The sequence below is a fragment of the Stenella coeruleoalba genome (genome assembly GCF_951394435.1).
Source record: "Stenella coeruleoalba genome assembly, chromosome: 7".
Taxonomy (NCBI): Eukaryota; Metazoa; Chordata; class Mammalia; order Artiodactyla; family Delphinidae; genus Stenella; species Stenella coeruleoalba.
In genome coordinates this window covers 94763438-94777101 of record NC_137153.1, presented here as the reverse complement: position 1 = coordinate 94777101, position 13664 = coordinate 94763438, and the positions used below count along the sequence as shown (strand labels likewise).

Below are 13664 nucleotides of genomic sequence, written 5' to 3'. Positions count from 1 at the left end.
AGCATTAGCTTGCTAAAGCCACTTTACCCTTGTCCTGAGGGCTCTCTGGCCCTCCTTGTCTTTTTTTCTCCTTTATCTTATCTAAGTAGGAAGGAATTGTAGGCCCTCCAATATTTTAGAACACTTTTTAAAACTATTTTATTTATTTATTTGGTTGTGCCAGGTCTTAGTTGCTGCTCGCGGGCTGTTTAGTTGTGGCTCGCAGCTCCTTAGTTGTGGCATGCAAACTCTTTGTTGTGGCAAGCATGTGGGATCTACTTCCCTGACCAGGGATTTAACCCAGGCCCCCTGCATTGGGAACATGGAGTCTTAGCCACTGCACTGCCACGGAAGTCCCTATTTTAAAACATTTTTATTTAGCATGACCCCAATTTTCCTTTTTGCTTCTTTGCTCTTTCACTTCTAAATCTCCAAGGATGACTCTTTCTTCCTTTTCATTTACTTTTTACCCCAAATCCATGACTTTAGAAGACAGTCACCTCAACTCATACACACTTTTGTGTCCCACCTGTATTCAGGGCTATGTTTTGGTTTTAGGTCAATCTTATACTTGCTGCTTGTATCCCCCTTCTCTTTTCCATGCTAGACTTTGCTCTGTGAAAAGATTCAGTGAGAACATGAGAGATGCTACGATTTAGTGTTAAATTATGTGCTTATCGGTACTTCAAAGTTGGTCATGTTCTGTCTTCTGGTTTTGTGGGTTTGAATAGCTTTACTTGTTCTTCTGTTGTTCTGTATTGTTTTTGGACAATATGTAAGGAGATGTGGATTTAAGCAACTGCCATTATCATCAGTTACCCATAAGTTTACATGCATTTTTAATTGATTAAAGTAACATTTCATTTCTGAATTTTTTAGTGTTTAATTGCATAAGAGTGAAACCAACCATATTTTCATGTATGAATTTTCTATTCTATATCTCAGTTTGTGATTTTTCCTTATTATTTGATTATCCATTTTCTAATTGGGTTTCAGTTGGAAATTGTGCAAAGTAAATGAATTGGAAATTCTTTTTATTTTTATAAGAATTCTTTCTATATTAAGTTATCACTACCTCATATAAATTACAGGTTTTTGATATTTCAATATCTTTAATATGTTTTTAATATTTTATGTTTATTATGTTATTTGACTTTTTGGTGATAATTTCTAAGCAATTTTTATTTATAGAGACGCTATTAATCTTATATATTATCATTAAGTAGCCAGGTAACTAATTGAACATTTTTACTACTTATAATAGTCTTTTTGGTTGATTCTATTTTCTTTTTAAAAAATGGCTACTAGTACTGATAACTTTCTCTTCTATTCCTATACTTATACTCCTAAGTTTGTATTTCATGTATTTGCATAAGCTGGATTATTCATAATTAATGCTAAATAACAACAGTTTTAGAAGCTACCCTTATCTTGACTCTGACTTTCACAGGAATGATTCATGTGTTTTAACATGGAGTGTGATATGACTATTGCTTAAAAATATATTTTTATTATTAAAAAATCTTCCATTGCAACAAGATTTTCAAATTAGCTAGTGCATTCATAATATTAATAACATTTTTATAACATTTTCTCCTCTTTTTTTAATTTTATTTTTTCTTGAATTATAGTTGATTTATAATGTGTTAGTTTCAGGTGTACAGCAAAATGATTCAGTTTTTTATATATATATATGTGTGTGTGTGTGTGTATATATATTCTTTTTTAGATTCTTTTCCCTTATAGGTTATTACAAAATATTGAGTATAGTTCCCTGTGCTATACAGTAGGTCCTTGTTGGTTATCTGTTTTATACGTAGTAGTATGTGTAAGTTAAACCCAAACTCCTAATTTATCCTTCCCCTCTTTCCCCTTTGGTAACCATAAGTTTGTTTTCTATGTCTGTGGGTCTATTTCTGCTTTGTATATAAGTTCATTTGCATAATTGTTTTTAGATTCCACATATAAGTGATATCATATGATATTTGTCTTTTGTCTGGCTTACTTCACTTAATATGATAGTCTCTATGTCCATCCATGTTGCTGCAAATAACATTATTTCATTCTTTTTCATGGCTGAGTAATATTCCATTATATATATATGTGTGTGTGTGTGTGTGTGTGTGTGTGTGTGTATACACACCACATCTTCTTTATCCATTCATCTGTCAATGGACATTTAGGTTGCTTCCATGTCCTGGCTATTGTAAATAGTGCTGCAATGAACATTGGGGTGCATGTATTGTTTAGAATTATGGTTTTCTCTGGATATATGCCCAGGAATGGGATTACAGAATCATATGGTAGCTCTATTTTTAATTTTTTAAGGTGCTTCCATACTGCTCTCCATAGTGGCTATACCAATTTACAGTCCCACCAGCATCTTCAGGAATAATCTCCCAGATTGTCCTGAAATTGAACTTGAAGATATCTCCTTCTTGTACCAGTAGTTTTAAATATGTTAATTATTAAAAAGTATAAAAACACAAAATCTAACTAATTATTTTAAGGAAAAATGTACAGAAAAAATAAAACTAAGGAAAGTGGAAGAAATTAAAGGCTTCTGTTTAAAATGGCATTTATTCAAGACATTTTGAGCAATTGATTAAGTTTTATTTTTCATGTCTTCTGATATAAGGGCTAAGAAGGGCAAAATAAGTACATACATCTCAATAATTACTTTAAATATAAATAAACTAAATGCTCCAATCAAATGACATAGAGTGGCTGAATGTATAAGAATGTATACACCCATGTGTATGTGTATGTGTGTGTATATATATATATATATACACACACACACACACACATACACATATATGTACTGCCTACAAGAGACTCACTTCAGATCTAAAGACACACACAGATTGAAAGTGAGAGGATGGAAAAGTGTTATTCCATACAAATGGAAACAAAAAGAAAGCTGGGGTAGCAATACTCACGTCAGACAAATAGACTTTAAACAAAGACTGTAACAAGAGGTAAAGAAGTACGTTATATAATGATCAAGGGACCAATCCAACACGAAGTTATAAACAATTGTGAATATATGTGCACGCAACATAGAAGCACCTAAATACATAAAGCAAATATTAACAAACATAAAGGAAGAAATTGACAGTAACACAATAATAGTAGGGGACATTAACACCCCACTTACATCAATGGAAAGACCATTCAGAGAGAAAATCAATAAGGAAACGCTGGCTTAATGACACATTAAAGCAGATAACCTTAATAGGTATATATAGAGCATTCCATACAAAAGCAGCAGAATACACATTCCTTTTAAGTGCACATAAAACATTCTCCAGGGTAGATCACATACTAGGCCAAAAACCAAGTTTCGATAAATTTCAAAAGATTGAAATTATATCAAGCATCTTTTCAACCACAACAATATGAACCTAGAAACTAACTACAAGGAAAAAAACCTGCAAAAACACAAACAGGTGGAGTCTAAACAATATATTACTAAACAACCAATGAATCACTGAAGAAATCAAAGATAAGTTACAAACAAAATACCTGGAGACAAATGAAAATGGAAACAACGATCCAAAATAAATGGGACATGGCAAAAGCAGTTCTGAGAGATACATTTATAGAGGTACAAGCCTACCTCAAGAAACAAGAAAAACCTCAAATAAAAATCTATTATTTCATCTAAAGGAAACAGAAAATGAAGAACAAACAAAACTCAATATTTATTATTTCCACTGTAGTAGCAGAAATAATAAATATCAGAAAAGAAGTAAATGAAATAGACTAAAAAAAAAGGAAATATCAATGAAACTAAAAGCTACTTTTTTGAAAAGATAAATAAAATTGTTAAACCCTTAGCCAGACTCATCAAGAAAAAAAGAGAGAGGGATCAGTACAATAAAATCAGAAATGAAAGAGAAATTACAGCTGACACCACAGAAATACAGAGGATCATAAGAGATTCCTGTGAACAATTGTACATCAATAAAATGGACAACCTAGAAGAAATGGATAAATTCCTAAAAATGTACAATCTCCAAGACTGCATCAGGAATAAATAGAAAATATGAAGAGAACAATTACCAGTAATGAAATTGAATCAGTAATTAAAAACTCCCAACAAACAAAAGTTCAGGATCAGATGGCTTCACAGGAGAATTCTACCAAACATTTAAAGAAGAGTTAACACCTATCCTTCTCAAACTATTCCAAAAAATTGAAAAGGAAAGAATGCTTCCAAGCTCATTCTATGAGGCCAACTTCACCCGGATACCAAAACCAGACAAAGATATCACAAAAATAGAAAATTACAGGCCAGTATAACTGATTAACATAGATGCAAAAAATTTCAACAAAATATTAGAAAACTGAATTGAGCAGTGTATTAAAAGGATCATATAATATGATCAAGTGGGATTTATCCCAGGGATGCAAGGATGGTTCAGTATCCACAAATCAGTCAACGTGATACACTACATTAACAAGTTGAAGGAAAAAAATCACATGATCATCTCAATAGATGCAGAAAAAGCTTCTGATAAAATTCAACATTCATTTATGATAAAAACTCTTAACAAAGTGTGTATACAGGGAACAAACCTCAACATAATAAAGGCCATATATGACAAACCTACATCAACATCATACTCAACAGTGAAAAGCTGAAAGCATTTCGTCTAAGATCAGGAACAAGACAAGAATGTACACTCACAACTTTTATTCAACATTTGATAATAATAGCTCTAGCTATTATTCTATTATTCTATTTCCTATTATATATGTATTTTCTAGTCTTGGAGGCATGCCCAATTCTTCTCAAATTCCCCACTTCATCTGAATACCCACTAATACCATACTGAAGATACTATAAAACTTTTCTGTCAAGAGCCATAAAATTGTTCATTGCCTTTGATGAAGTAAACCCACTCCTGGGAATTGATTTTAAGATATAATAAAAGATAAGTGAAAAATCAAACATAGGAATGTGTTCATTTAAGCATTAGTTATAATAGGCACTGATTAGAAATCAAAAATCTTGAATAGAAGAATGATTAGGGTATATATTTTCAAATCCATGTGAATAAATATGTAGCTAATATAATGATAAGTAGATACAGAATGGCAACTGTGTGGAAAGGGTGGACAGTAGTGTGCCCAGATCTATAATCAGACATAGAGGGTGAAGAGGTCACACTATCATCTGTCACTCCTGCATGGTGACAAATAAAAATCTGCAATACTGCATATTGCTGATACGATGTCCCAGGGATCAACCTCTTCTCTTTTATTGTCTATACTCACTACCTTAGTGACCTTATTGATTTTAAATATCATCGATATGCTAATGGATCCCAAATTTGTATCTCTAGCCCAGATTTCTTCTCTAAACACATGACTTGTATATTCTTCCATGTAGTTGTCATATTTAATAGATAGTTTGAACCTAACATGTCTAAAATGAATGCCCGATATTCTCCCACAGATCTACTTCAATTACAGACTTTCTTGAATCAGTGAGTCATAGCTGTATCCTTCTCACTTTTCAGTCTGAAAACCCTGAAGTCATTCTTGATGCCTCTCTTCCTCTATCACCCATATCCAACCCTTCTGGAAATCCTGTTGCCTACCTTTTCAGTATATCCAGAATTTGACTATTTCTCACCATCTCCACAACTATCACTGTGGCCTGGAATAACATCTTTTCTCCAAATTACTACAGTAGGTTTCTAAAATCTTCCTGACTCTAAAATTATTCCCCACAAAATGATCTTAGCACAACATGTGATGATTTTTAAGGACTTGTAATAATACTATGATATGTGAACATGATTCACATCTTAAGGAAGAGAGCTATCGATACCAAATTAAGGTCTCAGACTTTGCTTTTCTCACTCTAGCTTCTAGGATCATTCTGTTGTGCTTGTCTTTTACTGATAGGAGGTCTCACTAGAGTGATTTATTAAAAAATAAACTAAGCATATTTAAATGGCCTTTAAATATTTCTTCCTTCTAGTATATATAGAGTGTATTTGTAAATTAAATTGATGAACTTGGTTTTTACTTTTTTCTCTACACAAATGAGAGCTGCAGCAAATAAGACAGAATGAAACCTTGTATTTATCCAGTTCTTTGAACAGAGTCCCAAGGGTTGTGTACTCAAACTTTTCACATTATTAAGTGGATTCTCCCTTTCCCTAACACTTTATAACAAAGCTCTGCACATAGTTTTCCTAAATTCTGATCAGTTCTGAGCTGGGATATTCTCATCTCCTTGACACTTAACATATCCCCCCACCCCGATTCTATAAGCATTAAGTAATAGGGTTCAGTCTCTTCTATTTAATGCTCTGAGTCAGAGTTCCCATAATTCTCACATAATAAGAATTGCCAGGTGTTATAAAACATACAGATTAGCATATATCTCCTCTGGAAATTCTGATTTGGATCTAAGTTGAACATTTGCATGATATTTTTAGCAAGCATTCCAGAAGATCCTTATTTTCATGATGATTTTGGAAAGTTTCAGGATAGCTTAAAACAAGTCAAGTAGCACAGATATTAGTATGTTCTCAGATTGTGGGAAATTAGTGAAATGGAAAAAAAAAGACCGTATCAGAAATCATGTAAAATCTTATTCACCTGAAGAAAAGAAAAGCAGAGATATTTAGAAAAAGACTTTAATAAGACATTCAGGAATCTCGTGACATGGTCAAGTTCCCATTTATTGTGTGATTGCAAAGGCAAGCATTTGTTTCCTTTGAGTTCATATGACTATATTTGAAAATGGTACTTGGGAGTGGGTCACAGTGAGATGTTCCTTAAGACCTTGAATCAGAGTTGCTCTCTTAGAGTTAAAATATTAAGTTTTCCACAAGGGGTTGAAGTTACTCATCTGTTGAAATTAATCACCTGTGTGAGTGAACCATCTAAGGATGCTGAATGTAAATATTGCAAAGTGTGAAGTGGATGGTACTGCAGAGAAGCAGGACTGAAATGTGATACAGTTTTGTAAACTGCTTTTCAATGAACTGTTTCCTCTATTGATAAAGAATGTTGTAACAATGGAGATTGCTCATACTGAAACACAGAATGATAAAGAAGTAATCAAAATACAGTTCAGGATTACATGTACCATTCTATCCTTGGAAGACAGAACAAAACATATTTGGATGATGCAGAAATTTATGCCATTCTGGATCTAGTTGTTTAGACAAGATGACTCTTGCTGAAGCACCTGAAATCTGAGGACCCTCTCTAGGCCTATGATGGTTCAGCCAGGCGGGTTAAGAGCCATTTTATTGGGTTTTGCCTCTGGACAGCTGGTTGGCCTCTCAGGCAATAACTAGCTCATCCATATCCCTTTAAAACACGTACAAAGTTGTTGAAGATGATAGCACATGCTCACTGGAGCTGATGAGGCATAAAACTACAGATTTTATTTTCACCCACATAAACAAATAAGATGGATATTTATAGGCTCAATGTTTGTGATTACTTGAAACCAGGTAAATGTTTTGTTGTAAGTGATTGTAGAGATTGGGTGGGTAATAGGGTTAACAGTTCTTCATCCTCTCCAACCAAATAACATCACACCATGGTCGTTGTCATCTGGTAGTGAAATGGAAGTAAGGACACAAATCAGAATAACTGTTTTGCTTTTATTATGATACAAATTCCCAGTCTCTGCCTTTGGAGAGATTCTGAATTAATAGAACTGTTCATCTAATACCTGAGAAAGAAAAACTTTTCTCATGTATCCTAAGAGTACTTGGATTAAGAACACCAGCACAGTTCCTATACATTGAATTCTTTCCTCCAACATGGTTCCTTCATCAATCCATTCACCCTCAACTGAATCATTCCTTGCAAGTTCTGTCTTGTTCAGAATGGGACTTTCTGTTGTAATTATCTATAACTGTCTCACCTTCTCTAAGTCTAAAATTTAAGGGGATTATGTCAGTGCTAGCAAGAGTCACCTCCTCCATAGAATAAAGCCATCATCCACATATACCCCAAAGACATTTCTCTGATAAAGAGGAAGTAATGTACATGCATTGGCCTCATAGCTCCCCAGCTCCAGTGAGGGTGGAAAAGACAAGGAAAAACTGGTTAAAATGCAATATTGGTGTAATTATAATTTATGTAATTTTGCTCACATATGTCAAATATATCCATCAATCTTTTCGCACAATATGTGTGTACATTAATAAATTCTTTTGCAGTGTAATCTCTACAGGGTAGAAATCTGTTGTTTCTTAGCCATAATTGCTCAATTCAGCATGCTCTAAGAAAAATAAGTAACATGGTGTGTGTTGTGTGTGTGTGTGTGTGTTGATGAATTCACTTAGACATTCAGAGTACAATATGAGAGTACTTTGACCTTATAACCGTGGATACTCTAAGATCTCCTGAATGCTATTCCTTTACTCCACTTTATATACAGGATTACAACTCACAAATCCTTGTCATGATGTCTTTGAACATACACAGATATTTACCCATCCCCCACACATAGATCCTAAATAAACAAAATCATTCTTGTGGTAGTTTATCAAATCTAACAGATTTCACATTTTAACATTTAGAGTAGGAAAATTTCTAAAATTAATGGTGTCTTGGTTTTATGAACTGATATACCTGGAACTATATCCACACTTACATAAAAATACTATTTCTTCATAATTTCAGACATAATTACAAATCATATGAAGATAATATACTAGGCTTAATATCTTATACTCTTGGTATATTAGTTATTGTCATGGTGCTGCTAGAGTTGAACACTTAGATGATATAGCAAATTAAATATGAAAGAAAAGAAATCATCTAATTTTAATGTTATATTAATATTCAGTGAATGCTAAATACTTCTCCAGAAACATGATTCATTCTACCTAAATTATTTATTAATATCAAAAGTTTTATTTACAAGGTAAATCAAGATATTGGACTTAATGTTGAACTCCTATTGAAAATGAGTATTTTCCAGGGTTTGGCTTATTCCAATGACTTTGCAATTTTCTGGCTAATGTTGGAGATTATCCAGATGAATGTGCTTGCTCCCATATTATATGAAGATAGAAATTAAAACATTACCAAAGAATTTCTAAACAGCAATTTTTTCAAAGCTGCTTTCACCTCTTTGTTTCGTAGACTATAGATGATAGGATTCAACATGGGGGTTAACGCACCATATACCAAAGTCATAAATTTATCTATTTCCTGTGAATCTACAGATGAGGGCTTCAGGTACATGGAGAGAGCTGTCCCATGGAACAAAACCACCACAGTCAGATGGGCTGCACATGTTGAAAAGGCTTTTCTTTGACCATCCACTGAGCTGATTCTCAGGATGTTGGAGAGGATGAAAGCATAAGAGATACAAATTGAAAGCATCAGCATAGGAACAAGAAGTACGGTGATCACCAGCATGATTAATTGCACCATGGAGGTGTCCACACAAACTAGTTTTAAGACAGCCAGAATTTCACAAGCAAAATGATTGATGACACTACTACCACACAGAGACAGCTGCAATACAGACACTGGTTCCACCAGGGCAGTGAAGCAGCCTGTCACCCAGGAACCAGCTGCAATCTGCACACAAATCCTCTTGTTCATGATGATGGGGTATCTCAGGGGGTTGCAGATGGCCACATATCAGTCATATGCCATCATGGACAGGAGCACACACTCAGTGGAGCGCATGGCAAGAGAGAAGTACATCTGAGCGGCACACCCTGAGAATGAGGGTAGTGTTTTTCCCTGAAACAAAGTTTATCAGCATTGGAGGGAAAGCAGAAGAGGTGTACCAGACATCTAAACAAGAGAGGTTGCTGAGGAAGAAGTACATGGGTGTGTATAGGCTGGAATCCAGGATGGTGATGGAGATCAGAATTATATTACCCAGCAAGGTGATCAGGTACATCAGCAAGCACAGCACAAATATGATGACCTCAGCTTTGGGGTAGTGGGAAAATCCCAGGAAGACAAAAATTGTTACAGATGTCAAATTTGCCTGGAACATTTTATTATGTCATGGTCATTTGCATATATGCATAGAATGATTAACATTACATATTATATATAAAACATAAGATCCTCTCCCTTTATATTTTCTGGTATTTTTTCTTCACATCAACTTGTAGTCTGTGCTTAAATGCTTCTCTAGCTTGGTGATAGCATTAGTAATATGTTTTTGAAGGAATTTGTCATCATCAATAAGGAAAATTTCAATCAGGAAGTCAACAAAGTATCTTCAAGGTGTTATTTTTGCTGCAAGACTTTTTAAGGCAATGTTGGGGAATGGCAAGCTTTATTTCATAAATATGAGAGACTGAGGAAAGAAAATCTTATGGGGTCTTTCTTTTTCCAAAAGCACATTTATAACTGATCTATGGTGAAGACATTTGTCTACCTCTGAACCATTGGAATGATTTTCTTCCCCTAGTTGGGTAACAGTCTTCTTACTTAGGAAACTTTTCTACTTTCCAAGTTCAGTATCTTCCGCCATTGGTAGGGTTCTGTCCAAAATAATTTGGGAGATTCAGTTAGTAAAAGAAGACAGACTTCTGCAACCACAGATTAATTAACTGAAAAGCTTGAAAATTTAGACAAAGCCCAGACTTTCCATCTCAAACCCACGAAAATGCTGATATTCTCGTGATGGGACTTATAGCCGAGATTTCCTTCATATGGCCAGAATTGTCCTGACATATGTGCTCCAGAAACATCCTCCAAAGGACCAGCCATTCACACTGTAAGGCAATTTAAGTTTTTTGTTGCTTGTGAAAAGTTTCTAATTCATGCAGCAAATTAAAGTTAGAAATCTTTTGTACAGTATTAAAAATTCTGAAACTCCAGGGACAATCTCCCATAGATCCAATTATAGTCAGTAGCTGATCTGTTCTAATTCTTGTGTTATTCAAACAAGAAATTACCTTTTTCCTGTCTGTGCTGACTTTGGGAAGGGGAACTTTGCTCTTCTCCTAATTGTGTTATTAAATCAGTCAATCTGGTTTTTAATTCTCACTGTTTCCCTCTTTGTTTGACTATGGCAATGTCCTTGCTTTTCTTTCCTTATTTAGACAAGATTCATTGCAGCCATAATACAAATGGTTGACCAAAAGGGAGAAAAGAGGTTGACTGACATCTGACCCAGAGTCCCATTTCCAACTCACTTGTTCAATTCCTGTAGACCAAGGCTTATATGGCTGAAAGTAAATCATATAGGTTGACCTGATTATGCCTAGGGGGAAGGGTCAGAAGAGAACTGTACTTTAGAGATACACTCACAAAGTTAAGATGGAGGCAGTGGGACTTCCTTGGTGGCGTAGTGGTTAAGAATCCGCCTGCCAATGCAGGGGACATGGGTTCGAGCCCTAGTCTGGAAGCAACTAAGCCGGTGTGCCACAACTACTGGGCCTGCACTCTAGAGCCTGTGAGCCACAACTGCTGAAGCGCGTGCACCTAGAGCCCGTGCTCTGCAACTAGAGAAGCCAATGCAATGAGAAGTCTGCGTACCGCAACAAAGAGTAGTCCCTGCTCGCGGCAACTAGAGAAAGCCCATGCAGCAACAAAGACCCAACGCAACCAAAAATAAAACATAAATTAATTAATGAATTTTAGAAAAGATGGAGGCAGTGACTAAGACTGAGGAAGAAGGTTGCCGACCTGACTCCCTACTATGTATAAAGCACCAAACCGGACTTCTGCTTTGGAATTACCTTGAAGCACACTGAAAAGAAGAGAAATTCAGAACCTCCATGATATTTTCTGTCTGAAAAAGAAATAGCCAAAATTTTAACAAGTTTCCTGATGCTTATGAGTCTGTATTCTTCCCTATCTCCAATAATAGCAATAGCATTTACTCACATACTTAGGCCAGTAATCTAGAAGTAATCCCTGATCCTTTCCCCCCCTCTTATTTCATACCAAGCTCAGAAGGAAGTCTGTCATATCTTCCTGAAAAGTACATCTTAGATTTCCAACTTCTAGTAACGATAGAGTATCTTTTGGCAGAGTAACTTAGATCAGACTAACTCTCCTGCTACTAACAATTATAAACTCTGAATCAAATATAAAAAACAACTGTTTTATGACACTGGAGAGTGATCAAAAGCAGGCAGAACAGGAGGGAATCCAACCCCTGAAAGATGTGAACCAGACTGAGTGAGATCAACAGGGCACTCCCGAGTCCATATAGCAGATGGTACTCAAGCAGAAAGTAGCAGTCTTGATCTGAGGAATCAGATTAGCATTTGGGGCTGCCAGAGCAGCTGGAAATGTAGGGATACATCCTGGAAAAGAAGGAGCTATAAAGGAGGAAACTAAACTCTATGTAAAATCTCTCATCAAATCCTTGACTGACCACTGAATTGGGCATGAAGAGAGTGAGACTTCTTAGAACCCAGGGGAAAGTGACAATTGGAAGGCTAAAGAGTTGAACAGAGATTTTAATAAAAAGTTCACAGCTGGGGAGACAGAGTTTGGCATTCAAGTCCCACCAAAAAGAAGGGCTTGGTAAATACTTCTAGATTTCCATTGAAACCCAAGTTGTTTTTCCATGCATTAGACAGGCATATTGGCCCAAATAATGGGTGTGGTCTTAAGTGAGATTTGCAGTTACCTCACACAGAGCATTTAAGTTAAGAAGCATCTTAGTTTATACCCCAGCTATTGTGTAGCATAGGAAATATTCTTCAGGGAGTCATGTATTATAGAAGAATCTATAACCATAGAAGGGTTTATTTACTGTAAGTGATTTTTATCCGGGGACACTCTGGAAATGGCATTGAATAGATATGGTCAGTTCACTCCCTCAAACATCATTAGTCTCTGCTCAGAAATCCAGTTGGTAAAGGGTCTGTACCGGGAAGCCTGTCTTTTTTTTCTCTTTCTCCTAAGAGGTTCCACCTGGTAAAGAAAGTGAATGCATCACAGGCTAGTTGCTTTAACTCCTTCATCCTTGGGCAGATAGAAAATTCCTGTCATAAGGTTTTTACACTTTACATTAAGTGATTTAATATTCAACATAGAGTGAAAGAAATTGAGGAACCATACTGTAAACCCAAGAGCAACCACTATAAATCCTAAAAATAAATTTAGCTTAAAAGCTAATAAAGGAGATACAATGAAATAAAATAATAATAATTTAAGACTTCATTAATCCAAAAATACAGAAATAAAAGAAGACAAGTAAGAAAAATGGAGGGGACAAATAGAAAGCAAATAGAAAGATAATGGATTTAAACCAAAACATATTGATAATTACATTAAATATAAATACTAAAAACTCCAATTGAAAGACAGAGATTGACAGACTGGATATAAAAAAGGAAGATACAACTTTGTTGTTTTAAAAAATACACTTTGGACAAAGATACAGAGAGGTTGAAAGTAGAAGGATGGAGAAAGAAATAACAATCAAAGACTAAATAAAAGCTGGAATGGCTATATTAATTGCAGGCAAATTCACTTCAAGAAATAGAATGTTGCCAGAGATAAATGGTAAGAAGGTCAAAGCATCAAGAAGATATTAAAATAAAAGCTAAATGTATATGTAGCTAATAGCATAGCTTCAAATCTATGAAGCAAAAATCGACACAACTAAAGAGAAAATAGACAAATCTATAATTATATCGGGAAATTTTTAACACCCACCTTCAATAATTGGTAGAGTAAGTAAAGAAGAATTCAGT

At 35.0% G+C, this 13664-nt stretch overlaps 2 protein-coding genes and 1 pseudogene across 4 annotated transcripts in view; 2 read left to right on the top strand and 1 right to left on the bottom strand.

Annotated features, from left to right (window-relative positions):
• LOC307188450 (olfactory receptor 13C3-like) overlaps positions 1 to 13664 on the top strand; it is a 135375-nt pseudogene that overhangs the window by 23532 nt on the left and 98179 nt on the right. The gene's annotated exons all lie outside the window — the stretch shown is intronic.
• Positions 1 to 13664, top strand: part of LOC307188453 (phospholipid-transporting ATPase ABCA1-like) — a 190388-nt gene that overhangs the window by 127578 nt on the left and 49146 nt on the right. The gene's annotated exons all lie outside the window — the stretch shown is intronic.
• On the bottom strand, positions 8959 to 9991 carry LOC307189384 (olfactory receptor 13F1-like; the record flags this gene model as incomplete). Its single annotated transcript, XM_079927420.1, is given in 3 exon segments — positions 8959 to 9624; positions 9628 to 9714; positions 9716 to 9991. Coding segments are annotated over 3 exon segments (939 nt in total). The 3' UTR covers positions 8959 to 9048.